At 38.2% G+C, this 27739-nt stretch overlaps 1 protein-coding gene across 1 annotated transcript in view; it reads left to right on the plus strand.

The window, feature by feature from the left end:
• Positions 1 to 27739, plus strand: part of LOC128687207 (exportin-4) — a 118836-nt gene that overhangs the window by 57482 nt on the left and 33615 nt on the right. The window contains exon 2 of the mRNA XM_070080305.1: positions 4336 to 4441. Within this exon, the coding sequence (XP_069936406.1) occupies positions 4336 to 4441 (106 nt within the window). The remainder of the gene's footprint in view (positions 1 to 4335; positions 4442 to 27739) is intronic.

The raw sequence follows: 27739 nt of genomic DNA on the forward strand, positions 1-27739 counted from the left end.
TGGTCTCCAGGAGTAGAAAAACTCCTGGAACTCATCAAAGGTACCTGTGTGTAAGGACATAGCCAATGTACACTCCATTTTGTATGTACAGTAGGGCCCCGCTTTTCGGCATTCCACTAATACAGCGATCTCAAATTATGACTAAAACTTTTTATACGGCAAGTGGTCTTTCAAATACAGCGCGGGCCACCTGGCTTGTTTACATTCTCCATGAGCACATCTCTCTATTATGTAATAATAATCACTCTTGGGCATATTAACCCCTTGACTGTTTTGGTCGTACATATACGTTTTATGAGCCAGTGTTTCGGATGTATTAATACGCATTAAGTCTAGTGGCTTCAAATCAAGCAGGAGAAAGCTGGTAGGCCCACATGCGAGAGAATGGGTCTGCGTGGTCAGTGTGCACTACATAAAAAAAATCCTGCAGCATGCAGTGCATAATGAGAAAAAAATGACCGTTTTTTTTGGGGGGGGGGATTAAAACGCCAACTTTGAGGTGTATTTTCGGATAGTATTTATCGTTGTATTCTCGTTTTCATGGTCTCACATGATAAAATGGAAAACATATTACAGAAATAGAGATGATTTTGATTAGTTTCACGATGAAAACGACCGTGAAATTGAGCTCAAAGTAGCGGAAATGTTCAATTTTTACCAACATTCAGGGGTAAGCAAATCACACCACACGTCCAATACACATCAACTGGGGAGTCTAATATTCTTTTACTAGTGCACTGATATTATTTATACCATTTATACAAGAATGCAGTATAGTCTGTTTAACAGTAAATTTTGTATTTTTTGTATGAAGAAAAAATCAAAATAGAAAGCAGTAGTAATATAAGAGGGGCCTAGAGATATGACTAATGAACAGAGGATATGTTATTTTAGTGCCAAGAATGTCTACATTGTTTATTCTGAACCCTATTTTGAAATTGGCATGAAATTGGCCAAATTGCCAATTTCTGACCACTTTATTGGGTGGTTCAAATCGGTAAATGGGCGGTTTCTTGTACTCAACTGATAGAAAAAATGGAGTTCTAAAGAAATAGCTATGAGTTACGTCAACTGGAACAACAGAATTGGCCAAAAACAGGGCTCAAAGTCGGCAAAATCGCCGCTGCGTATATATCGCCGAGACCACTAACTTCGTGGGAGCATAATTCCGTGAGTTTTCGGCCAAATTTCGTACTTTTGGTGTCATTACCATCAGGAAACGATTCTCTATCATTTCATAACAAAAAATCATTTTTTTTTTTTTTTTTTTTTCCAAAAATTTTGCGACATAGAATGACAGTTTCAGAAAGGGGCCTGCGACAGTCAAAGGATTAAATGCTTAATTTTAAGTCAATATAAACATTTTCATTAATCCATCTATGATATTTTCTTCAAAGTTATATAAGAAACACGTTACATAGCATATAAACATGCTGTTTATATTCTATGGAGGTGTGGTTGCCGGGTGGAGGGAAAACATTACGTAATAGTAATAATAATCACTCTTGGGCACATTAAATGTCTTATTTTACGTTAGTATAGACATTTTCATTAATCCATCTATTATATTTTCTTCAAAATTTTATAAGAAACACGTTACATAACTTATGAACATTTTGTTCATGTACTATGGAGGTGTGGTAGCCGGGTGGAGGGAAAACATTACATTACTCCGGCTTGAATTATTCATTACATCTAAAGGTAGTTGTTAGAAACGATTAAACTCAGTGAACATGGTATGTCGAAGGTAATAATATGGCTCTGGGCCACATTAAATATTGTGTAACTATGTAGGTAAGTGTAGGCATGTAGCCCAGGCAGACTACATACCTACATTATTATTTTAACTGATAATTATACGTATGTGTACCTGTACCTAAGTAAACTTACACACTGTGCTGGCATGCAGGTGCACATCAAAATCACTAAGAATGTCTTATTAGTCTTGAAGATGCCATATTAATGATAATAATAATAATAAGAACTATAATAATCATTCTGAGGAGCATTACATATCGTATAAAACGTTAATACGTATAGACATTTTGCTTAATCCATCTAAATACACCTCACAGTAGAATAAATTAACAAATATGAGATGTGGTAGCCAGGTAACTTGCAGGACTTGTGGTAGCCAGGCGACTTGTAGGACTTGTGGTAGCCAGGCGACTTGTAGGTCTTGTGGTAGCCAGGCAACTTGTAGGACTTGTGGTAGCCAAGCAATTTGTAGGACTTGTGGTAGCCAGGGAACTTGCAGGGCTTGTGACGAAAACCAGACACGTTCATCTGGTTTGTTTACATTATATGTGGGGTAGGGTGGGGAGGGCTGCCCTTCGTGGCTACCCATACTTCACAACCTGACTTCACACAAATAAAACTCACCTCTCACCCTACAGTAAGACTACAAATATTTTAAGGTAATTAATGAGTGTACTATATGTGCATTTTATCGCTCTAGTGAGCTTAATGTAGTAGTAGGTGGGAGTGGCCAGGCAGGATGCCATACTTCCCACACGACTTTATACAAATAAATACTTTTCACCTCTCACCCTACATTAAGAGCATTAACCCTTTCAGGGTCGCCAGGCCCTCTCCGAGACTTGTTCTCAGGGTCGCCAGGCCCTCTCCGAGACTTGTTCTCAGGGTCGCCAAATTTTCAACAAAAAAAAAAAAAAATTATTTTTTTCATATGAAAAGATAAAGAATCTTTTCCCGATCATAATGACACCAAAAGTATGAATTTTGATGGAAAACTTACGGAATTATGCTCTCACAAAGTTAGCGGTCTCGACGATGTTTACGCATCTGCGATTTTGCCCACTTTGAGCCCTATTTTCGGCCAATTCCAGTGTACTAGTCGACAGAAATCATAACTCTTTCGCTAGAACTCCATTTTTTCTATCGAATGAGTACAAGAAACCACCCATTTACCGATTTCAACTATCCAATTCAGTGGTCAGAATTTAGCAATTTTGCCAATTTCACACAAATTTCAAAAGATGCCAATTTTCAAATAGGGTCCAGAATAAACAAGAAAGACATTCCTGGCACTAAAATAATATTTCCTCTGCTCATTAGTCACATCCCCATGCCCCTCTTACATTCTTTTGCTTTCCACTTTGAATTTTTATTCTCACAAAAAATAAAAGATTTACTGTTTGCAGACTACTGCATTAGTGTAGAAATGGTATAAATAATATTGGCGCACTTGTGAAAGAATATTAGACTCACCATTTGACGTATATTGGACACTTAGCATGATTTGTTTACTTTTAAACTTTGGTAAAAATCGAACATTTCTGCTACTTTGAGCTCAATTTCAAGGTACTTTTCATTGTAAAACCAGTCAAAATCATCTCAATTTCTGTAATATGTCTTCCATTCTATAAAATGAAACCAGGAAAACTACAATACAACAATAAATACCATACGAAAATACAGTGCAAAGTCACTGTTTTAATCCAAAAACACGGTCAGAGTTTTTTTTTTTCTCATTACGCACTGTGTGCTGCAGGATTATTTTTATACTGTGCACACTGACCACATAGACCCATTCTTTCGTATGTAGGCCTACCAGCTTTCTCTCTCTAGATTTGAGGGTTCTAGAATTTAGGCATACTAGTATGTCAAAAACCCTGGTGCGTAAGCCGTACTAGTACGGCCGAAACCCTGAAAGGGTTAAGACTACAAATATTTTAAGGTAAGTACAGCATCTGCTGTATATGCATTTTATCGCTCTCAGGAGCTTTAAGCATCATAGTATGATATGTGTGGGTGGGGTGGCCAGGAGGGCTACCACACCTGACTTCTTAGTAAATACTACTCGCCTTTTGCCCTACATTAAGACTACAAATATTTTAAGGTAAGTACAGCATCTGCTGTATATGCATTTTATCGCTCTCAGGAGCTTTAAGCATCATAGTATGATATGTGTGGGTGGGGTGGCCAGGAGGGCTACCACACCTGACTTCTTAGTAAATACTACTCGCCTTTTGCCCTACATTAAGACTACAAATATTTTGAGGTAAATAATGAGTGTACTGTGTGTGTATTTTACTTTTTTATGCCTAGTTCTGTTGCTAACTTAATATATGTTAGTGTAAACTTGTTATCTGGCATTTATATGCATTTATAAATGGAAAAGAAATTGGAGTTTTGCTTTCCGGCGAAGTCTGCTTTCTGGCAGTAGCCTGGAACCTCACCTGCCGAATAAGTGGGGCCCTACTGTGCATGCCTATAGGAAACTGCCTTTTTTTTTTTTTTAATTTAAAATTTAAACAAGGTTTCACTGAGATGCCCAATGCTTTGTTTCATTTTATTTTATTATATTTTCAGGCACCACCAGAATTGGTGACTACAGATCAGCGCCATGAAGCAGAGCAAGTTTTTCTTCAATTACGTAACACAAAAAATCCATTTAATCTTTGCCGGCAGTTGTTGGGTGAGTAATGCTTTCACTGTTAATTCTTTCCATAAGTACCATACACACATTATAATCAATATGCAGCCAGAATTCATTTTGTGTGTAATAAATGCACTTTGGCACAGTTACCCTTTAGCAGTAATGACATTGATTTACCTAATTTTAATACAAATGACCCATTGCCATATATTGATGATTATGATTGTTTTATGAAAACAGGCCTTCACTTTATTCATGTCAATGCAAGATCACTTCTTCCTAAATTGGCAGAGATTAGGATTCTAGCTAACAAAATTAGGGCGGCAGTTATAACCATCTCTGAATCTTGGTTGGATGATACGGTGACTGACGACGAGGTCAAAATAGAAGGTTACAATATAAAACGCTTAGATAGGAACAGAAAGGGTGGTGGAGTATGTGCCTACATTAGAAATGACTTAGCTTACAACCCAAGACCTGATTTAAATAACAATAAACTAGTAGGAACTAGTTACCGCCCTCCTACCCAGGACCAGTTCTTAGAAGACTTTTCCAGAGTCTTGTCCGGAGTTGAAAGCAATTGCGAAACAATAATACTGGGCGACTTCAATATCTGTTTTCAGCAACAAAATAACGGGCTATGCAAAAGGTATAAGCAAATTCTAGGATTAAATAGCTACACCCAACTAATTAATAAACCAACCCGGATCACACAGTTCTCAGGGACCCTAATTGACCACATACTTTGCAACCGCGCTGAGAACATTAGTCAGTCAGGCGTCATTACCACAGGTCTTAGTGATCATTTCATCATTTACTGCACCAGGAAAATCACTAAGGATAGGATAGGCCTACACAGGACAATAAAAATGAGGTCAACTAGAAACTACAGTAAAGAAACACTGGTAAATAGGCTACACAATTGTGACTGGACAGAGATAACAAGTTGCACGGACGTAAACGATGCCTGGGAAAAATTCAAAACAATGTTCACTACCATTCTTAATAATATTGCACCAGTTAAAGAGGTTAGGATTAAACGAAGAACTGAACCCTGGATGACTACTGAGATATTAGATAATATGAAATTCAGAGACCAGCTGCTAAAAAGATTTAAAGCAAACAGACAGGATATTGCAGCACTAAATGAATTCCATAGGGTGAGGAACAGAGTACAGAGGCTTATAAAAGGAGCAAAGGCAAAGCACTATTGCTCAAAAATTGAAGAATATAAGCATAACCCCAGAAAGCTCTGGCAACAACTAAAACAGTTGGGGTATAGCCATAAGCCAGTAGATAGGTCTAACATAGTACTCACTATCGATAATGAGGTATGCCACGAAACATCTAAGGTGGCAAATTGCTTTAATTCCTACTACACATCTGTTGCATCAACACTAGTAAGTAAACTACCAGCTGCATCAAATACCTTTAACACAGACTCTGATAAGTTTCAAACATACTATACCAATAAAGGGGTAACCCCAAACAGTTGTCAACTAGTAAGTGTATCTCATGACTTCATTCCAAAAGAACTAAGCAGGTTAAACCCAACTAAGAGCACAGGCCCTGATAACATCCCGTCTAAGTTCCTAAAAGATGGTGCTTCTGAACTGTCAATCCCTATTGCTCACATAATAAATCTATCAATCACCACTAATACCGTACCGGAGGGGTTCAAGGAGGCCAGAGTTACTCCTATCTTCAAGAAAAATAATAGGTCTGATGATGTAAGCAACTATAGACCTGTTAGTATACTCAGTATAATATCTAAAATTCTGGAGAGGGCGGTGTATTCTCAAGTAGTTAAGTACCTTAATGACAACAGCATTCTCCATAGCTATCAATCGGGCTTTAGAAGATCCTACTCAACCGATACCTCCCTTATTAATCTGATGGATTACCTGAGAACTGAAATGTCAAAAGGGAACCTCATAGGTATGGTAACCTTAGACCTGCAAAAGGCCTTCGATACTGTCAACCACAATATATTATGTAAGAAACTTCAAGCTATCGGTATAGGTTCTGTAGACTGGTTTAAGTCCTACCTTAGCAACAGGAGACAAATAGTCAAAATCAACAAAACGGAATCAGAACCCCTGCCGATAACATGTGGAGTTCCCCAAGGTAGTATTCTGGGTCCCTTACTATTCTTATGTTATGTCAATGATATGCCTATCAGTGTCAAGTGCAAACTCCTACTGTATGCAGATGACAGTGCTCTGTTAGTGACAGGTAAAGACCCACAAGATATTGCTAATGTTTTAACACTGGAACTGGAGTCCTGCAGCAAATGGTTAGTAGACAACAAACTATCATTACACCTAGGGAAAACTGAAGCCATTCTCTTTGGAACGAAACATAAACTGAGAAGGGTAAATAATTTTAACCCTTTGAGGGTCGACAGGCCCTCTCCGAAACTCGTTCTCAGGGTCGGCCAAATTTAAAAAAAAAAAAAAATTATTTTCTCTTATGAAAAGATAGAGAATCTTTTCCCGATCATAAAGACACCAAAAGTTTGAAATTTGATAGAAAACTTACGGAATTATGCTCTCGCAAAGTTAGCGGTCTCGGGGATATTTACGCATCGGCGATTTTGCCCACTTTGAGCCCCATTTTCGGCCAATTTCACTGTACTAGTCGACAAAAAACATGAATATTTCGCTAGAACTCCATTTTTTCTATCGAATGGGTGCAAGAAACCACCCATTTATAAATTCAACTATCCAGTACAGTGGTCAGAATTTAGCAATTTTGCCAATTTCACACAAATTTCAAAAGATGCCAATTTCCGAATAGGGTCCAGAATAAACAAGAAAGACATTCCTGGCACTAAAATGACATTTCCTCTAGTCATTAGTCACGTCTCAAGGGCCCTCTTATATCCTTTTGCTTTCCACTTTGAATTTTTATTCTCACAAAAAATATAAGATTTACTGTTATGCAGACTACTGCATTAGTGTAAAAAATGGTATAAATATTATTGGTGCACTTGTAAAAGAATATTAGACTCACCAGTTGACGTGTATTGCACGCTTGGCACGATTTGTTTACTTTTGAAGTTTGGTAAAAATCGAACATTTCTGCTACTTTGAGCTCAATTTCAGGGCACCTTTCATTGTAAAACCAGTCAAAATCATCTCAATTTCTGTAATATGTCTTCCATTCTATAAAATGAGACCAAGAAAACTAGAATACAACAATAAATACCATACAAAAATACACTGCAAAGTCGCTGATTTTTAAAAAAAAAATGGTCAAAGTTTTTTTTTTCTCATTATGCACTGTGTGCTGCAGGATTTTTTTTAGACTGTGCACACTGACCACATAGACCCATTCTTTCACATGAAGGCCTACCAGCTTTCTCCCACTAGATTTGAGGCCGCTAGAATTTATGAGTACTAGTACGTCAAAAACCCCTACGCGTAAAACGTACTAGTACGACCAAAACCCTCAAAGGGTTAATGTTCAGTGTAATGGGGAGTCCATCACTTTGGTTTCATCAGTTAAATATCTGGGAATCCCCTTTGACCCATGCATGTCAGGAGAATTGATAGGGAACAGTGTAGTAAAGAAAGCGAATGCCAGGCTGAAGTTCCTGTATAGACAAGCACAGTGTCTACCTACTGAGGCTCGCAGGACCCTATGTCTAGCCCTTATACAATGCCATATGGATTACGCTTGCTCTTCTTGGTACTCTGCCTTGACAAAAAAACTGAAAGATAGACTGCAAATCACCCAGAACAAAATCGTAAGATTCATCCTGGGGCTGGGACCAAGAGAACATGTAGGCCAGGATGAATTACAGCAGTTGGATATGCTGAATGTTGAAGACAGAGTAAAACAACTGAAGCTAAATCATGTTTATAAAATTGCTCATGAACAGTGTCCAGAATATCTTGCTGTCAATTTTGTCAAGGTTGGGAACCAAAGCAATCATAGTACTAGGGGGAGAGAGCACAACTTTGTAGTACCCACAGTCAGTGGCCAGGCTTCAAACACCTTTTATTGTACAGCAATAAAGGAATGGAACAGACTACCCACAAATGTCAAGGCCAGTCATAGCTTGAACCAGTTCAAGAAGACTGCCAAAAAGTGTCTGATGAATGAAGCAACAGAAAGGGAGGGGAATGATTTTCTATTTTTTAGCTAAAATACGTGTAAATTTTACCTTATCCCTAGTAATGACCCTCGTATTGTAGATAGTCGTAATGACCCTCGGGTAGTAGATAGTCTTAATGACCCTCGTATTGTAGATAGTCTTAATGACCCTCGTGTAGTAGATAGTCTTTTTAGTATGATAATAAGATGTTATCTTCATTATAGAATAATAAGAAAATATTATAACCTTTATATTATAATAATAAGGTAAAAGGACCCCAATGGAAATAAGTCACTCTGTCTGACTTTTTTGGGTTATCCTAGGTTCTCTACACATATGCTGCTATGTATGATAATTCTATGTAACTGTATTGTGTATACCTGAATAAATTTACTTACTTACTTACTTACTTATGAAGGGAATGCTGCTGCGTGAGGGTGGTTGTTCCAACTCTGATGTAGAATTATATATGGCAGTGAAACACTGGCTCTCAGTTGCATTAGTAGCTAGGAGTGATAACTTGAGAGGTGAGTACTTATTGTAGAAAGTCAGGTGTGGTAGCTCACCCGGCTACCACACCTACATGAAATATACGACTTAAATTTAAAGCACCCCAGAGCGATTATTATTATTATTATTATTATTATTATTACCATTGACATACCTTGTTCACTGAGTTTAATAACTTCTGACAACCATCCATCACAAATGAGAGAGACGTGGAGAATGTAAAGAAACAGATGTATGCTTACGGTTCATACATGCTCATTTTCCATACGTTTGTTAAGATTTTATCACAGTACAAACCCTTTACATTGTGTACCAGTTGTCTTCATATTGGTACAGTAGCATAAATAATAGCAACACTCCTATTCTCATGCAGCACTATATTTAGAGGGAATGATGCTCTGAGTGAAGGCATATGAAAGGAATAATTTTCTTTAGTTACCCCCAGTAATACTGTTGTGTACATATTTTCTCGGTGTTGGACTAGAGAAAACATAATTCTTGCCGTCACTCCTACAAGCCGCCCGGCTACCGAATCTCATATTTATGTCAATTTGTTTTACTGTGGGTGTATGTATCATGTTTATATGATATGTAACACATTTCTTATATAATTTTGAAAAAATATAGATGGTTTAATGAAAATATCTATATTAACCCTTTCTCTGTTGAGACCCCTGCTCACAAACTTGCTCGCAGTGTTGAAGAATTTAGAAAACAAAAAATATTTTTCCTTTTGAAATGATAGAGAATCTTTTCCCAATGGTAATGACACCATAAGTACGAAATTTTCTGGAAAACTTATAGAATTACGCGCTCTCAGAATTAGTGGTCTCAGCGATGTTTACACATTGGCGATTTTGCCCATTTTGAGCCCTATTTTTTGCCCACTTCTTTTGTTCCAGTCTACCAAACTGTTAACTATTTCACTAGAACTCCATTTGTTCTATTTATTGAGTACAGTAGGGCCCCCGCTTTACGGCGTTTTGCCTTACAGCGTTCCGCTAATATGGCGATTTTAAATTATGACCAAAACTCTATACAACGAGCAGTCTTTCGAATACTGTGCACCCCACCCAGTTTGTTTACATTCTCCATGAGCACATATCTCTATTATGTCTGGAAACTTTCCAAAATTTCAAGTGTTTTAAAGTTATTGCATATTTTATATGTACTCTGATAATTATACTTGTGTGTGCCTGTACCTAAATATACTTACACACTATGCTGGTGTGCATGTACACATTAAAATCACTAAGAGTGTCCCTCTAGTCTTAACGCCATACTAATAATACTAATACGTAATAATAATCCCTCTTGGGCACATTAAATGTCTTATTTTATGTTAATATAAACATTTTCATTAATCTATGATTTTTTTTTTTTCAAAATTATATAAGAAACACGTTGCATTGCCAATAAGCATGCTGTGTTTATAAGGTGTGGTAGCTGGGCAGAGGGAAAGCATTATGTTTTCTCTGGTCCAGCATCAAAGAAAACCTGTATGAATCTGCGTTTGGCAATGCTTTTGTTTACAATTCTCGGTATGAATTATTCATTACTTTTCCCTTCATTTATGATGGCAACTAAAGGTATTCATTAGAAACGAGTAAACTCGGTGAACATGATATGTCGATGGTAATAATATGGCTCTGGACCGCATTAAATATCATATAGCTGTGTAGCCCTGGCTACCTACACCTGACTTCCTACAAATAAATACTACTCACCTCTCGTCCTACATTGAGACTACCATGTTTTAAGGTAAATAATAAGTGTCCTGTATGTGTATTTTATATCTCTGGGTTGCTTTAAATATCGTATATTAATTAAGTTTGGGACGGGGAGCCAGGGCTACCTACACCTGGGCTACCTATACCAGACTTCCTACAAATACAAATACAAATACATACTACTCACCTCTCGCCCTTCATTAAGACTACAAATATTTTAAGATAAGTAATGAATGTACTGGGTATGTACAGTGGAACCCTGGATTTCATACTGAATCCATTCCAGAAGGTTGGTCTATATCTGAAACGTACGAAAACCAAAGTAATATTTCCCATAAGAAATAATGTAAATACAGTGGAACCTCAAATATCGAACTGCTCCCAACTCAACCAATTATGTAAGTACTTTTATAAGTATTTTTGAGGGTCTGAAATGAACTAATCTAATTTACATTATTCCTGATGGGAATAAATTCGTTCGGTAATGGCACTTGAACAGCCATCTGGAACGAAGAAAGTTCGATGTTTGAGGTTCCACTGTACAATCAATCCGTTCCAGACACTCAAAAATGCAGTAAAACCTCTACTTATGAGTTTAATCCATTCCATGACCTTGTTTGCATCTGGATTTTCTCATTTGCAGAGTCAATTTTCCTCACTTAAATTAATTGAAATGGAATTAATCTGTTCCTGTGGAATTCCAGGCAGGACAAAATACAGTGGACCCCCGGTTAACGATATTTTTTCATTCCAGAAGTATGTTCAGGTGCCAGTACTGACCGAATTTGTTCCCATAAGGAATATTGTGAAGTAGGTTAGTCCATTTCAGACCCCCAAACATACACGTACAAACGCACTTACATAAATACACTTACATAATTGGTCGCATTGGGAGGTGATCGTTAAGCGGGGGTCCACTGTACTTCAATAATTTCCCTAATTTCAACTCTACGGCTTATTTATCTATCACAATTCATCTGATATGACATAATAAACAATATAATTAACCAAGAAACGTGATATATACTCTAGAATGAATAAAATAGGCCATAGTATGGTGGCAGAGGCAGCGGCAGAAGCGTCCACCATTTCTGTTCCAATTTGACTATAGTATCTTTCCATGTTCTTACTGTAAGAGAAAACAGAGTATTTTTGAGGCTAACTGCAGTAGATCACTAGGACCCATGGTTAGAAAAAGAAATTTGGCCAAATGACTAAAAAAAATGCAAACAAGCACGAGAGAACTGCCCCCACAGGGATGTAAACATGTTTACTGCTTACCAGCTGTGCTATCAGCTGTGCCAACTAGCAGAAGCAATCTGAATTATTATTACGTACGTATTATGCATTATTATTATTATTATTAATTTGGGGAACTAAAGCTCTATAATTATTATAATAATTATTATTATTAATTTAGGGAACTGAAGCTCTATCATTATAATAATAATAATAATAATAATAATAATAATAATATTATTATTATTACAATATTATTAGTAGTATTATATTATTATTATTGTTGTTGTTATTAATTTAAGGAACTGAAGCTCTATCGTTATTATAATACAGTAGACCGCCATTGAAGAATTGCTGCACAGTTTTATGTAACACGTCATATAATTAATTTAACATGGTTCAGTTTGTGGGAAGGAAAAAAAATTCTTTTGCTCAAGCGGCCGCCTTGTTGTGGAGCAGCCGGGGAGCCATCCCCTACCACTCCCCGGCACCACCCCCCACCATCCTAGCATTCGTAATTCATATGTGTCCAGTTTTTCTCTGCTACAAGGCAGCTGTGTTTGTCAATTGTGTTATGATATTTTAATTACTATATCTTGTATCTGCCAAGCAATCATGACACCCAGTAGCCATACTAGTATTGCTGAAAGTGGCACGAAGAGGTATAAGCACTTAAGTCTTAGAATTATCAAAGATATTAGACAAGAGATTACCTTTAGCCATAATTGAGTGTTACTTTGTACACAGAAAAAGAGGTTAACATGAGTTTGTGTAACTTACTGAATGACTGACTGACTGACTTACTGAGTTGACTTGACTGATTGACTGACTGAATGAATGACTTGACTGACTTACTGAGTGACTTGACTGACTTACTGAGTGACTTGACTGAATGACTTGACTGACTTGCTGAATGACTTGATTGACGTACTGAGTGACTTGACTGACTTACTGAGTGATTTGACTGTAATAATATATTATTATTATTATATTATTATTCCTAGGTAGTAGGTTGGTAGACAGCAACCACCCAGGGAGGTACTACCGTCCTGCCAAGTAAGTGTAAAACAAAAGCCTGTAATTGTTTTACATGATGGTAGGATTGTTGGTGTCCTTTTTTCTGTCTCATGAACATGCAAGATTTCAGGTATGTCTTGCTACTTCTACTTACACTTAGGTCACACTACACATACATATACATGCATATATATACACACCCCTCTGTGTTTTCTTCTATTTTCTTTCTAGTTCTTATTCTTGTTTATTTCCTCTTGTCTCCATGGGGAAGTGGAACAGAATTCTTCCTCTGTAAGCCATGCGTGTTGTAGGAGGCGACTGAAATGCCGGGAGCGGGGGGCTAGTAACCTCTTCTCCTTTATATATTACTAAATGTAAAAGGAGAAACTTTCGTTTTTCCTTTTGGGCCACCCCGCCTTGGTGGGATACAGCCGGTGTGTTGAAAGAAAGAAGAAGATTATTATTATTGCTGAGAAGAAGAAGAGAATGATTTCCATGGAATTAAAGCATGAAATCATAGATAAACAATCGAGGTGTCCAGGTTTTTGGTTGAGGGGGAAGAGGGAGGGGGGAGCTGGCTTGTAACTTAAATGTTGGCTCATAACTCTGAGCAAAAAATCGACCCAGGGACGGCTCGTATCTCAAAAAACTCGTAAGTTGGGACACTCGTAAGTCAAGGTTCCACTGTACATTGGAACCTCAATATCGAACTTAATCCATTCCAGGAGCTAGTTCTAAATTCAAAAAGTCTGAAAATTGAAGCAATATTTCCCATAAGAAATAATGGAAATACAATTAATCCATTCCAGAAACCCAGAAATATTCACAAAAAAATACATTTTATAGAAATTAATTACAGTGTTACATACACACAACAAATACTATAGTGTTCAATTATCTATATAAATATAAAATAACATTTTTACTTACTTTTATTGAAGATCGGTGATTGCATCTAGAAGATAGGGAGGAGAAGAGAGGGAGTTGGGGTTAGTGTTTGGAAGGAGAATCCCCCTCCATGAGAACTTCAGGTAAAGCCCTCTCTGGGGTTACTTCCCTTCTCTGTCTTTTAATGCCATTAGGACCAGCTTGAGAGTCACTGGACCCCTGTCTCACAAAATAACTGTCCACAGTCCTCTGTTTCTGGTGCCTCTTTAACCCTTTCAGGGTTTCCGACGTACTAGTACTAGCATATTCAAATCTAGTGAGAGAAAGCTGGTAGGCCTACATATGAAAGAATGGGTCTATGTGGTCAGTGTGCGCAGTGTAAAAAAAAATCCTGCAGCACACAGTGCATGATGAGAAAAAAAGAAGCTCCGACCGTGTTTTTGGTTTAAAACAGCGACTTTGCAGTATATTTTTGTATGACATTTATGGTTGTATTCTAGTTTTCTTGGTCTCATTTTATAAAATGGAAGACATATTACAGAAATTGAGATGATTTTGATTGGTTTCATAATGAAAAGTACCTTGAAATTGAGCTCAAAGTAGCAGAAATGTTCGATTTTTACCAAATTTAAAAAGTAAACAAATCATGCTACGCGTCCAGTACACGTCAACTGGTGAGTCTGATATTCTTTCACAAGTGCACTGAAATTATTTATACCATTTCTACACTAATGCAGTAGTTTGCATAACAGTAAATCTTCTATTTTTTGTGAGAATAAAAATTCAAAGTGAAAAGCATAAGAGATGTAAGAGGGGCCTGGGGATGTGACTAATGAACAGAGAAAATGTTATTTTAGTGCCAGGAATGCCTGTCTTGCTTATTCTGGACCCTATTTGGAAAATGGCATCTGAAGTTTGTGTGAAACTGGCAAAATTGCCAATTTCTGACCACTTTATTGGATAGTTGAAATTGGTAAATGGGTGGTTTCTTGTACTCATTCGATAGAAAAAATGGAGTTCTAGCAAAATAAGATATGATTTTTGCCGATTAGTACACTGAAAACAGGGCTCCAAGTGGGTGAAATCGCCAATGTGGTCGATTAGTACACTGAAAACAGGGCTCAAAGTGGGCGAAATCGCCGATGCGTCAACATCATCGAGACCGCTAACTTCGCAAGAGCATAATTCCATAAGTTTTCCATCAAATTTCATACTTTTAGTGTCATGATGATCGGGAAAAGATTCTCTATCATTTCATAGATTTTTTTTTTTTCCAAAAAATTTTTGACCCTGAGAACAAGTTTAGGAGAGGGCCTCTTGACCCTGAAAGGGTTAACATTTCCCTAAAATGGGACATGGTTTTGTCATTGAACTTCCTGCAAAGATGGCTTGTTTCAGCTTGCTCAGGGTGGTACTTTTGCACAAACATTTGGACATCATTCCACTTGGCACAAATCTCCTTAATCTTTGAAGAAGGCACCTCATCCACTCCCTCTTCCTCCTCCTCTGAAGCAAGGTCCTCAGCTGTGGTCTGATACTGCTCCAGATGAAGCTCTTGCAGCTCTTCAGTGGTTAGCTCTTCCGTGTGGTCCTCCACCAACTCTTCCACATCCTCGCCACTCACCTCCAGGGTGTTCCTCAATGCCACAATAGAGTAAACAACAGGCAGAGGGTCAGCTGAGTCAGGGTCAGGGTCAGCCTCAAACCCTTCAAAATCCCTCTTTTGGACACAGTCTGGCCACAATTGTCTCCAAGCAGAGTTCAAAGTCCTGGAAGTCACTCCCTACCAGGCCTTACCTATAAGGCTTTTGTAGCTGTAGATATTGAAGTGATTCCTCCAGAACTCTCTTAGGGTCAGCTTAGTGTCTGTGGTCACTTCAAAACACTTTTCAATCACTGCTTTTGTGTAGAGTTTTTGCAGTTAGAAATGACCTGCTGGTCCATGGGCTGGAGGAGAGGAGTGGTGTTAGGAGGCAAGAACTTCACTGTTATAAAACTGAAATCCCTAGACAAGAAGTCTAATAAGTTTGTAGGATGAGCAGGAGCATTGTGCTTTAACAGGAGGCACTTGAGTGGCAATTTATTGTCTAGGAGGTATTTTGTCACACTGGGGCCAAACACTTCATGGACCCACTCTTTGAAAATTTGCCTTGTGACCCATGCCTTATTATTTGCTTTCCACAAGACACATAACTTGTTCTTTATGACATTGTTTTTCTTAAACACTCTGGATTTTCTGAATGATACACAAGTAAAACCTTCACTTTAAAATCACCACTAGCGTTAACACAGAATGAAAGAGCCTGTCTTTCATAGGCTTTTGTCCTGGGAGTGCCTTTTCCTCCTGAGTAACATAGGTCCTCTTTGGCATTTTCTTCCAAAACAGGCCTGTTTTGTCACAATTGAACACTTGTTGGGGTTGGAATTTTTCAGTGTCTGTGTACCCCTTAAACTCCTTTACAAACTTCGCAGCTGCCCGTTTGTCTGAACTGGCTGCCTCACTATGCCTTACAACATTGTTTATGCCACTATGCTTCTTAAATCTGTCAAACCAGCCTCTGCTGGCCTTAAATTTACTATCAGCACTAGTTCCAGGAGTTTTCTGTACCAGATGGGCATGCAACTTTCCTGCCTTTTTGCAAATAATGGTCTCTGAAACACTATCACCTGCCATCTCTTTATCCTTGATCCACACCAGCAACAACTTCTCAACCTGATCGATTGTCTGTGGTCTTTTTTTTTGGTTAGCATATTAACACCTTTTGCAGCATCAGCTTCCTTGATTTGTTCTTTCTTTGCCAGGATAGAACCGGTGGTCGACTTGTTTTTCCCATACATCCTGGCAAGCTCAACAAGTCTCACACCACTCTCATACTTCTGTATTATTTCCTTCTTCACATCTATGGTGTTTCTCACTTTCTTTACCACAGGGGTACCACTAGCAAGTTTCTTTGGGCCCATGGTAACTTATTTCACAGTCCCACAAGCACTAAACACAATGAAATAATCGTAAAATGTTTGAATGAGAGTGCAGGTTAGTGTTCACTCAAGCATCAACAAAACCAGACTGGCTCACGGTGCCTGCGCTGGGACACGGACAGAGTGGGCTGCCAGACAGGTCTGGTACCCGGTGGTTCGAAAATAGGGGCGAGTCGTATAATAGGGACAAAGTTGGTTCAAAAAAAGCGTTTGATTTTCGAAGTGTTCGATAAGTGATACGCTCGAAATTTGAGGTTCCACTGTTACGTTTGTGAGTAGTGTTAGTGGAGGCGGCACAACGGCCTTTGTTGTTGTTGGGGTCTATAGGGCCACCACTGCAGCCATAAATACATACCTTCCCATGCTTTTATTATAACGGAAAACGGAGTGTTTGTATGGCAAACTCCATTAGAAATTATGTAGTAATACAGCATTTACCTTGGAGATGGAGAAGAGATGCTGGGCACATCAGTGTATGCCAAATTATATGTACGTAGTACTTACATTTTATTATAATTACAGTTGTACCTCAGGATACGAACAGCTCAAAACTCGAGCAATTATACAAGTGTATTTATGTAAGTGCTTTTGTAAATGTATTTTTGGGGGTCTGAAACGGATTAATCTGATTTACATTATTCCTTATGGGAACAAATTCGTTTGGTATCGGCACTCAAACAGCCTTCTGGAATGAAAAAAACCCATATCCCAAGGCACCATTGTATTATTATAGTAGTACAGGTCCGCCATCACAAATCCGGCAATCAGTTATTCGGTTCCTTCAGTTATTCGGCACTAATTTTGGCTAGCATAATTTCAAATTTCCAGGGTCGCCACACCAACCTGCTGGTACTGTTTGGTGGCGCTACTTGCTGCATAAGTCACTCCAATTTCTTTTTCTATATTTATTGTTATAACCTGCTTACTTTTAGCCCTAGCCATGGTTCCAATGAATAAAAGAAATGCTTCTCATTATGTAAAGCACCTACACAGTACATTATCCATTAAAGATAAGGTGGCTTTGAAGCCACTGCTGGTTGCCATGAACTCAGTCTCATGATGCAGGAGAATATGCTTTATTATTACGCTAATATCAACACTACAGCTTATTTGCCTATCACAATTGATCTAATATGACATAATAAACAATATAAATAACAAAACATGTTAACCCTTTGACTGTCGAGGTTGTATATATACGCCTTACGAGATATTGTGTTTGACGTATATACAGCAGGGCCCCGCTTTACGGCGTTTCACTTTACGGCGTTCCGCTAATACGGTCATTTCAAATTATGACCAAAACTCGCTATACGGCTCCCCCCACCTGACTTTCTAATACGGTCACCGTGCCCCACCTTGTTTGTTTACATTCTTCGTGAGCTCAATAAGCACTAAGTCTCTCCATTTTGTCTGGAAACTCCAAAATTTCAAATGTTTTTAAAAGTTATTTCATATTTTATATATACATACTCTGATAATTATACTTATGTATACCTGTACTTAAATAAGCTTACATACTGTGCTGGCATGCAGGTACACATTAAAATCAGTAAGAGTGTCTTATGTCTCCAGACGTCATATTAGTAATGATAATAATCATCGAGTCTCATTTAAATGTCGTATATTACGTTAAATACACATTTTCATTAATCCATCTATGATATTTTTTCAAAATTATATAATAAACACGATACATAACATATAAATAAGATAAATACACCCCACAATAGAATAAATAAACATAAATATGAGATGTGGTAGCAGACGACTTGCACAAGTGACGCCATATTAGAAATGATAATAATAATAATCACCGAGTCTCATTAAATGTTGTATATTATGTTAATATACACATTTTCATTAATCCATCCATGATATTTTTTTAAAAATTATATAATAAACACGATACATAACATAAAAAGATGATAAATACACCCTACAATAGAATAAATAAACATAAGTATGAGATGTGGTAGCCAGATAACTTGTACAAGTGACGCCAAGAATAACATTTTCTCTAATCTAACATAAGAGAAAATGTGTTACTGGGGGTAACTGTAGAAAATTATTCCTTTCGTATGTATGTAAGTAAGTTTATTCAAGTATACACAAATACAGTTACATAGATTATCATACATAACAACATATGTGTAGAGAACCTAGGATAACCCAACAAAGTCAGAGTGACTTATTTCCATTGCCTTCACTCAGAGGATCATTTCTTCTCAAAATGATGTTACATGAGAATGGGAGTGTTCTTCTTTATTTATTCTACCATATCAACGTAGAGACAACCTGTACACAATGTAACTTGTACACAAACCAGACGTGTACACTTTGTTTACAAAACTTACCTTCGCCTGGTTTGTTTACATAACTCTGCGCCTGTACTCTCTCATGCACTCATTCTTTCTCTCTCTCATTTATTCGTTTGATCTCATTTACTTACTCCTGACCCTACATTAAGACTACAAATATTTTAAGGTAAGTAATGAGTGAACTGTATATACATTTTATCGCTCTGGGATGCTTAAATGTAATAAAATATTATGTGTAGGTGGGTTGGCCTGGTATGGTAGCCCGGCTGACTACCATACATACCACACTTGATTTTTTACAATAAATACTACTTATCTCACCCTATATTTTAAGGTAAGTAATGAGTGAACTGTATATACATTTTATCACTCTGGGATGCTTAAGTATCATAGAATTGTATGTGTGGGTGGGGTGGCCTGGTATGGTAGCCTGGCTGACTACCATACATACCACACTTGATTTCTTACAATAAATACTACTTGTCTCACCCTAGATTAAGACTATAAATATTTTAAGGTAAGTAATGAGTGAACTATGTGTGTATTGTACTTTTTTATTGTTTTTTGATGCCTGGTACTATTGCTAACTTAATATATGTTAGTGTAAACTTGTTATCTAGTGTTTGTATGCATTTATAAGTGGAAAAAAAGGGTGTTCCACTTTACGCCGGTTTCCACTTTACGGCGGTAGCCTGGAACCTAACCAGCCGTATAAGTGGGGCCCTACTGTACACGTTTTCATTAATCCATCTATGATATTTTTTCAAAATTATATAATAAACACGATGCATAACATATAAATAAGATAGATACACCCCACAGTAGAATAAATAAACATAAATGTGAGATGTGGTAGCAGACGACTTGCACAAGTGACGCCATATTAGAAATGATAATAATAATAATCACCGAGTCTCATTAAATGTCGTATATTACGTTAATATACACATTTTCATTAATCCATCCATGATATTTTTTCAAAATTATATAATAAACACAATACATAACATAAAAAGATGATAAATACACCCCACAATAGAATAAATAAACATAAATATGAGATGTGGTAGCCAGATAACTTGTACAAGTGATGCCAAGAATAACATTTTCTCTAATATAACATAAGAGAAAATGTGTTACTGTGGGTAACTGTAGAAAATTATTCCTTTCGTATGTATGTAAGTTTATTCAGGTATACACAAATACAGTTACATAGATTATCATACATAACATATGTGTAGAGAACCTAGGATAACCCAAAAAAGTCAGAGTGACTTATTTCGATTACCTTCACTCAGAGCATCATTTCTTCTCAAAATGATGTTACATGAGAATGGGAGTGTTCTTCTTTATTTATTCTACCGTATCAATGTAGAGACAACCTGTACACAATGTAACTTGTACACAAACCAGACGTGTACACTTTGTTTACAAAACTTACCTTCGCCTGGTTTGTTTACATAACTCTGCACCTGTCCTCTCTCATGCACTCATTCTTTCTCTCTCTCATTTATTCGTTTTATCTCATTTACTTACTCCTGACCCTACATTAAGACTACAAATATTTTAAGGTAAGTAATGAGTGAACTGTATATACATTTTATTGCTCTGGGATGCTTAAATATCATAGAATAGTATGTGTGGGTGGGTTGGCCTGGTATGGTAGCCCGGCTGACTACCATACATACCACACTTGATTTTTTACAATAAATACTACTCATTTTATTATTATTTTTTTTATTATCACACTGGCCGATTCCCACCAAGGCAGGGTGGCCCGAAAAAGAAAAACTTTCACCATTATTCACTCCATCACTGTCTTGCCAGAAGGGTGCTTTACACTACAGTTTTTAAACTGCAACATTAACACCCCTCCTTCAGAGTGCAGGCACTGTACTTCCCATCTCCAGGACTCAAGTCCGGCCTGCCGGTTTCCCTGAACCCCTTCATAAATGTTACTTTGCTCACACTCCAACAGCACGTCAAGTATTAAAAACCATTTGTCTCCATTCACTCCTATCAAACACGCTCACGCATACCTGCTGGAAGTCCAAGCCCCTCGCACACAAAACCTCCTTTACCCCCTCTCTCCAACCTTTCCTAGGCCGACCCCTACCCCGCCTTCCTTCCACTACAGACTGATACACTCTTGAAGTCATTCTGTTTCGCTCCATTCTCTCTACATGTCCGAACTACCTCAACAACCCTTCCTCAGCTCTCTGGACAACAGTTTTGGTAATCCCGCACCTCCTCCTAACTTCCAAACTACGAATTCTCTGCATTATATTCACACCACACATTGCCCTCAGACATGACATCTCCATTGCCTCCAGCCTTCTCCTCGCTGCAACATTCATCACCCATGCTTCACACCCATATAAGAGCGTTGGTAAAACTATACTCTCATACATTCCCCTCTTTGCCTCCAAGGACAAAGTTCTTTGTCTCCACAGACTCCTAAGTGCACCACTCACTCTTTTTCCCTCATCAGTTCTATGATTCACCTCATCTTTCATAGACCCATCCGCTGACACGTCCACTCCCAAATATCTGAATACATTCACCTCCTCCATACTCTCTCCCTCCAATCTGATATTCAATCTTTCATCACCTAATCTTTTTGTTATCCTCATAACTTTACTCTTTCCTGTATTCACCTTTAATTTTCTTCTTTTGCACACCCTACCAAATTCATCCACCAATCTCTGCAACTTCTCTTCAGAATCTCCCAAGAGCACAGTGTCATCAGCAAAGAGCAGCTGTGACAACTCCCACTTTGTGTGTGATTCTTTATCTTTTAACTTCACGCCTCTTGTCAAGACCCTCGCATTTACTTCTCTTACAACCCCATCTATAAATATATTAAACAACCACGGTGACATCACACATCCTTGTCTAAGGCCTACTTTTACTGGGAAATAATTTCCCTCTTTCCTACATACTCTAACTTGAGCCTCACTATCCTCGTAAAAACTCTTCACTGCTTTCAGTAACCTACCTCCTACACCATACACTTGCAACATCTGCCACATTGCCCCCCTATCCACCCTGTCATACGCCTTTTCCAAATCCATAAATGCCACAAAGACCTCTTTAGCCTTATCTAAATACTGTTCACTTATATGTTTCACTGTAAACACATTGTCCACACACCCCCTACCTTTCCTAAACCCTCCTTGTTCATCTGCTATCCTATTCTCCGTCTTACTCTTAATTCTTTCAATAATAACTCTACCATACACTTTACCAGGTATACTCAGCAGACTTATCCCCCTATAATTTTTGCACTCTCTTTTATCCCCTTTGCCTTTATACAAAGGAACTATGCATGCTCTCTGCCAATCCCTAGGTACCTTACCCTCTTCCATACATTTATTAAATAATTGCACCAACCACTCCAAAACTATATCCCCACCTGCTTTTAACATTTCTATCTTTATCCCATCAATCCCGGCTGCCTTACCCCCTTTCATTTTACCTACTGCCTCACGAACTTCCCCCACACTCACAACTGGCTCTTCCTCACTCCTATAAGATGTTATTCCTCCTTGTCCTATACACGAAATCACAGCTTCCCTATCTTCATCAACATTTAACAATTCCTCAAAATATTCCCTCCATCTTCCCAATACCTCTAACTCTCCATTTAATAACTCTCCTCTCCTATTTTTAACTGACAAATCCATTTGTTCTCTAGGCTTTCTTAACTTGTTTATCTCACTCCAAAACTCATCTCACCTTATATTTTAAGGTAAGTAATGAGTGAACTGTATATACATATTATCGCTCTGGGATGCCTAAATATCATAGAATAGTATGTGTGGGTGGGGTGGCCTGGTATGGTAGCCTGGCTGACTACCATACATACCACACTTGATTTCTTACAATAAATACTACTTGTCTCACCCTAGATTAAGACTATAAATATTTTAAGGTAAGTAATGAGTGCACTATGTGTGTATTGTACTTTTTTATTGTTTTTTGATGCCTGGTTCTATTGCTAACTTAATATATGTTAGTGTAAACTTGTTATCTAGTGTTTGTATGCATTTATAAGTGGAAAAAAAGGGTGTTCCACTTTACGCCGGTTTCCGCTTTACGGCGGTAGCCTGGAACCTAACCTGCCGTATAAGTGAGGCCCTGCTACTCATAAATTCTAGCGGCTTCAAATCAAGCAGGAGAAAGCTGGTAGGCCCACATGTGAGAGAATGGGTCTGTGTGGTCAGTGTGCACCATATAAAAATAATCCTGGAGCATGCAGTGCATAATGAGAAAAAAAACTCCGACCGTTTATTTTTAATTAAAATGCCGACTTTGTGGTCTATTTTCGTATAGTATTTATGGTTGTATTCTCGTTTTCTTGGTCTCATTTGAGAGAATGGAAAACATATTATAGAAATAGAGGTGATTTTGATTGATTTTACTATAAAAAGAACCGGGAAATGGAGCTCAAAGTAGGGGAAATGTTTGATTTTTGCCGATGTTCAAAAGTAAACAAATGATGTCATTTTCCAATAAATGTCCAACTAGCCATTCTAATATGCAGTCATGAATGGGTTGATGTTATTTATACAATTATTACAGTATTGCAGTAATCTGCATAACAGTAAATCTTCTATTTTTTTATGAATAAAAATTCCCAATGGTAAGCAAGAGTAATATAAGAGGGGCCTGTAGCCATGACTAATGAACAGAGAAAATGTTATTTTAGAGCCAGGAATGTCTGCATTGTTTATTCTGGACCCTATTTTGAAATTGGCATCTGGTGAAATTTGTGTGAAATCGGCCAAATTGCCAATTTCTGACCACTTTATTGGGTAGTTGAAATAAGTGAATGGGCGGTTTCTTGTACTCAGTTGTACATAGCATTGTATGTATAGAGAACCTACGATAACCCAGAAAAGTCAGACAAAGTGACTTATTTCCAGTACCTGGCTTGGGCTTGCCACATATGATTTTTGGTAAATATACCTGTAACTGTTTTGCATGATGGTAGGATTGCTGGTGTCTTTTTCTGTCTCATAAACACGCTAGATAACAGGGATATCTTGCTACTCCAACTTACACTTTGGTCACACTTCTCAGACATGCACATGCATATATATATATATACATACATCTAGGTTTTTCTCCTTTTCTGCATAGCTCTTGTTCTTCTTTATTTCTTCTATTGTCCATGGGGAAGTGGAAAAGAATCTTTCCTCCGTAAACCATGCGTGTCGTATGAGGCGACTAAAATGCCGGGAGCAATGGGCTAGTAACCCCTTCTCCTGTAGACATTTACTAAAAAAGAAAAGAAGAAAAACTTTATAAAACTGGGATGCTTGAATGTGCGTGGATGTAGTGTAGATGACAAGAAACAGATGATTGCTGATGTTATGAATGAAAAGAAGTTGGATGTCCTGGCCCTAAGCGAAACAAAGCTGAAGGGGATAGGGGAGTTTCGGTGGGGGGAAATAAATGGGATTAAATCTGGAGTATCTGAGAGAGTTAGAGCAAAGGAAGGGGCAGCAGTAATGTTGAATGATCAGTTATGGAAGGAGAAAAGAGAATATGAATGTGTAAATGCAAGAATTATGTAGATTAAAGTAAAGGTTGGATGCGAGAAGTGGGTCATAATAAGCGTGTATGCACCTGGAGAAGAGAGGAATGCAGAGGAGAGAGAGAGAGATTTTGGGAGATGTTAAGTGAATGTATAGGAGCCTTTGAACCAAGTGAGAGAGTAATTGTGGTAGGGGACCTGAATGCTAAAGTAGGAGAAACTTTTAGAGAGGGTGTGGTAGGTAAGTTTGGGGTGCCAGGTGTAAATGATAATGGGAGCCTTTTGATTGAACTTTGTATAGAAAGGGGTTTAGTTATAGGTAATACATATTTTAAGAAAAAGAGGATAAATAAGTATACAAGATATGATGTAGGGCGAAATGACAGTAGTTTGTTGGATTATGTATTGGTAGATAAAAGACTGTTGAGTAGACTTCAGGATGTACATGTTTATAGAGGGGCCACAAATATATCAGATCACTTTCTAGTTGTAGCTACACTGAGAGTAAAAGGTAGATGGGATACAAGGAGAATAGAAGCATCAGGGAAGAGAGAGGTGAAGGTTTATAAACTAAAAGAGGAGGCAGTTAGGGAAAGATATAAACAGCTATTGGAGGATAGATGGGCTAATGAGAACATAGGCAATGGGGTCGAAGAGGTATGGGGTAGGTTTAAAAATGTAGTGTTAGAGTGTTCAGCAGAAGTTTGTGGTTACAGGAAAGTGGGTGCTGGAGGGAAGAGGAGCGATTGGTGGAATGATGATGTAAAGAGAGTAGTAAGGGAGAAAAAGTTAGCATATGAGAAGTTTTTACAAAGTAGAAGTGATGCAAGGAGGGAAGAGTATATGGAGAAAAAGAGAGAGGTTAAGAGAATGGTGAAGCAATGTAAAAAGAGAGCAAATGAGAGAGTGGGTGAGATGTTATCAACAAATTTTGCTGAAAATAAGAAAAAGTTTTGGAGTGAGATTAACAAGTTAAGGAAGCCTAGAGAACAAATGGATTTGTCAGTTAAAAATAGGAGAGGAGAGTTATTAAATGGAGAGTTAGAGGCATTGGGAAGATGGAGGGAATATTTTGAGGAATTGTTAAATGTTGATGAAGATAGGGAAGCTGTGATTTCGTGTATAGGGCAAGGAGGAATAACATCTTGTAGGAGTGAGGAAGAGCCAGTTGTGAGTGGGGGGGAAGTTCGTGAGGCAGTAGGTAAAATGAAAGGGGGTAAGGCAGCCGGGATTGATGGGATAAAGATAGAAATGTTAAAAGCAGGTGGGGATATAGTTTTGGAGTGGTTGGTGCAATTATTTCATAAATGTATGGAAGAGGGTAAGGTACCTAGGGATTGGCAGAGAGCATGCATAGTTCCTTTGTATAAAGGCAAAGGGGACAAAAGAGAGTGCAAAAATTATACGGGGATAAGTCTGTTGAGTATACCTGGTAAAGTGTATGGTAGAGTTATTATTGAAATAATTAAAAGTAAGACGGAGAATAGGATAGCAGATGAACAAGGAGGCTTTAGGAAAGGTAGGGGGTGTGTGGACCAGGTGTTTACAGTGAAACATATAAGTGAACAGTATTTAGATAAGGCTAAAGAGGTCTTTGTGGCATTTATGGATTTGGAAAAGGCGTATGACAGGATGGATAGGGGGGCAATGTGGCAGATGTTGCAGGTGTATGGTGTAGGAGGTAGGTTACTGAATGCAGTGAAGAGTTTTGACGAGGTTAGTGAGGCTCAAGTTAGAGTACATAGGAAAGAGGGAAATTATTTCCCAGTAAAAGTAGGCCTTAGACAAGGATGTGTGATGTCACCATGGTTGTTTAATATATTTATAGATGGGGTTGTAAGAGAAGTAAATGCGAGGGTCTTGACAAGAGGCGTGGAGTTAAAAGATAAAAAATCACACATAAAGTGGGAGTTGTCACAGTTGCTCTTTGCTGATGACACTGTGCTCTTGGGAGATTCTGAAGAGAAGTTGCAGAGATTGGTGGATGAATTTGGTAGGGTGTGCAAAGGAAGAAAATTAAAAGTGAATACAGGAAAGAGTAAGGTTATGAGGATAACAAAAATATTAGGTGATGAAAGATTGGATATCAGATTGGAGGGAGAGAGTATGGAGGAGGTGAATGTATTCAGATATTTGGGAGTGGACGTGTCAGCAGATGGGTCTATGAAGGATGAGGTGAATCATAGAATTGATGAGGGGAAAAGGGTGAGTGGTGCACTTAGGAGTCTGTGGAGACAAAGAACTTTGTCCTTGGAGGCAAAGAGGGGAATGTATGAGAGTATAGTTTTACCAACACTCTTATATGGGTGTGAAGCATGGGTGATGAATGTTGCAGCGAGGAGAAGGCTGGAGGCAGTGGAGATGTCATGTCTGAGGGCAATGTGTGGTGTGAATATAATGCAGAGAATTCGTAGTTTGGAAGTTAGGAGGAGGTGCGGGATTACCAAAACTGTTGTCCAGAGGGCTGAGGAAGGGTTGTTGAGGTGGTTCGGACATGTAGAGAGAATGGAGCGAAACAGAATGACTTCAAGAGTGTATCAGTCTGTAGTGGAAGGAAGGCGGGGTAGGGGTCGGCCTAGGAAAGGTTGGAGGGAGGGGGTAAAGGAGGGGAGGTTTTGTGTGTGAGGGGCTTGGACTTCCAGCAGGTGTGCGTGAGCGTGTTTGATAGGAGTGAATGGAGACGAATGGTTTTTAATACTTGACGTGCTGTTGGAGTGTGAGCAAAGTAACATTTATGAAGGGGTTCAGGGAAACCGGCAGGCCGGACTTGAGTCCTGGAGATGGGAAGTACAGTGCCTGCACTCTGAAGGAGGGGTGTTAATGTTGCAGTTTAAAAACTGTAGTGTAAAGCACCCTTCTGGCAAGACAGTGATGGAGTGAATGATGGTGAAAGTTTTTCTTTTTCGGGCCACCCTGCCTTGGTGGGAATCGGCCAGTGTGATAATAATAAAAAAATAATAAAAATTTTTTTTTCTTGGTTGTTTGTTGGGCTATCTCATTGAAACTTGG

Source organism: Cherax quadricarinatus, unplaced genomic scaffold (assembly GCF_038502225.1).
Source record: "Cherax quadricarinatus isolate ZL_2023a unplaced genomic scaffold, ASM3850222v1 Contig299, whole genome shotgun sequence".
In the NCBI taxonomy this organism is placed as follows: Eukaryota; Metazoa; Arthropoda; class Malacostraca; order Decapoda; family Parastacidae; genus Cherax; species Cherax quadricarinatus.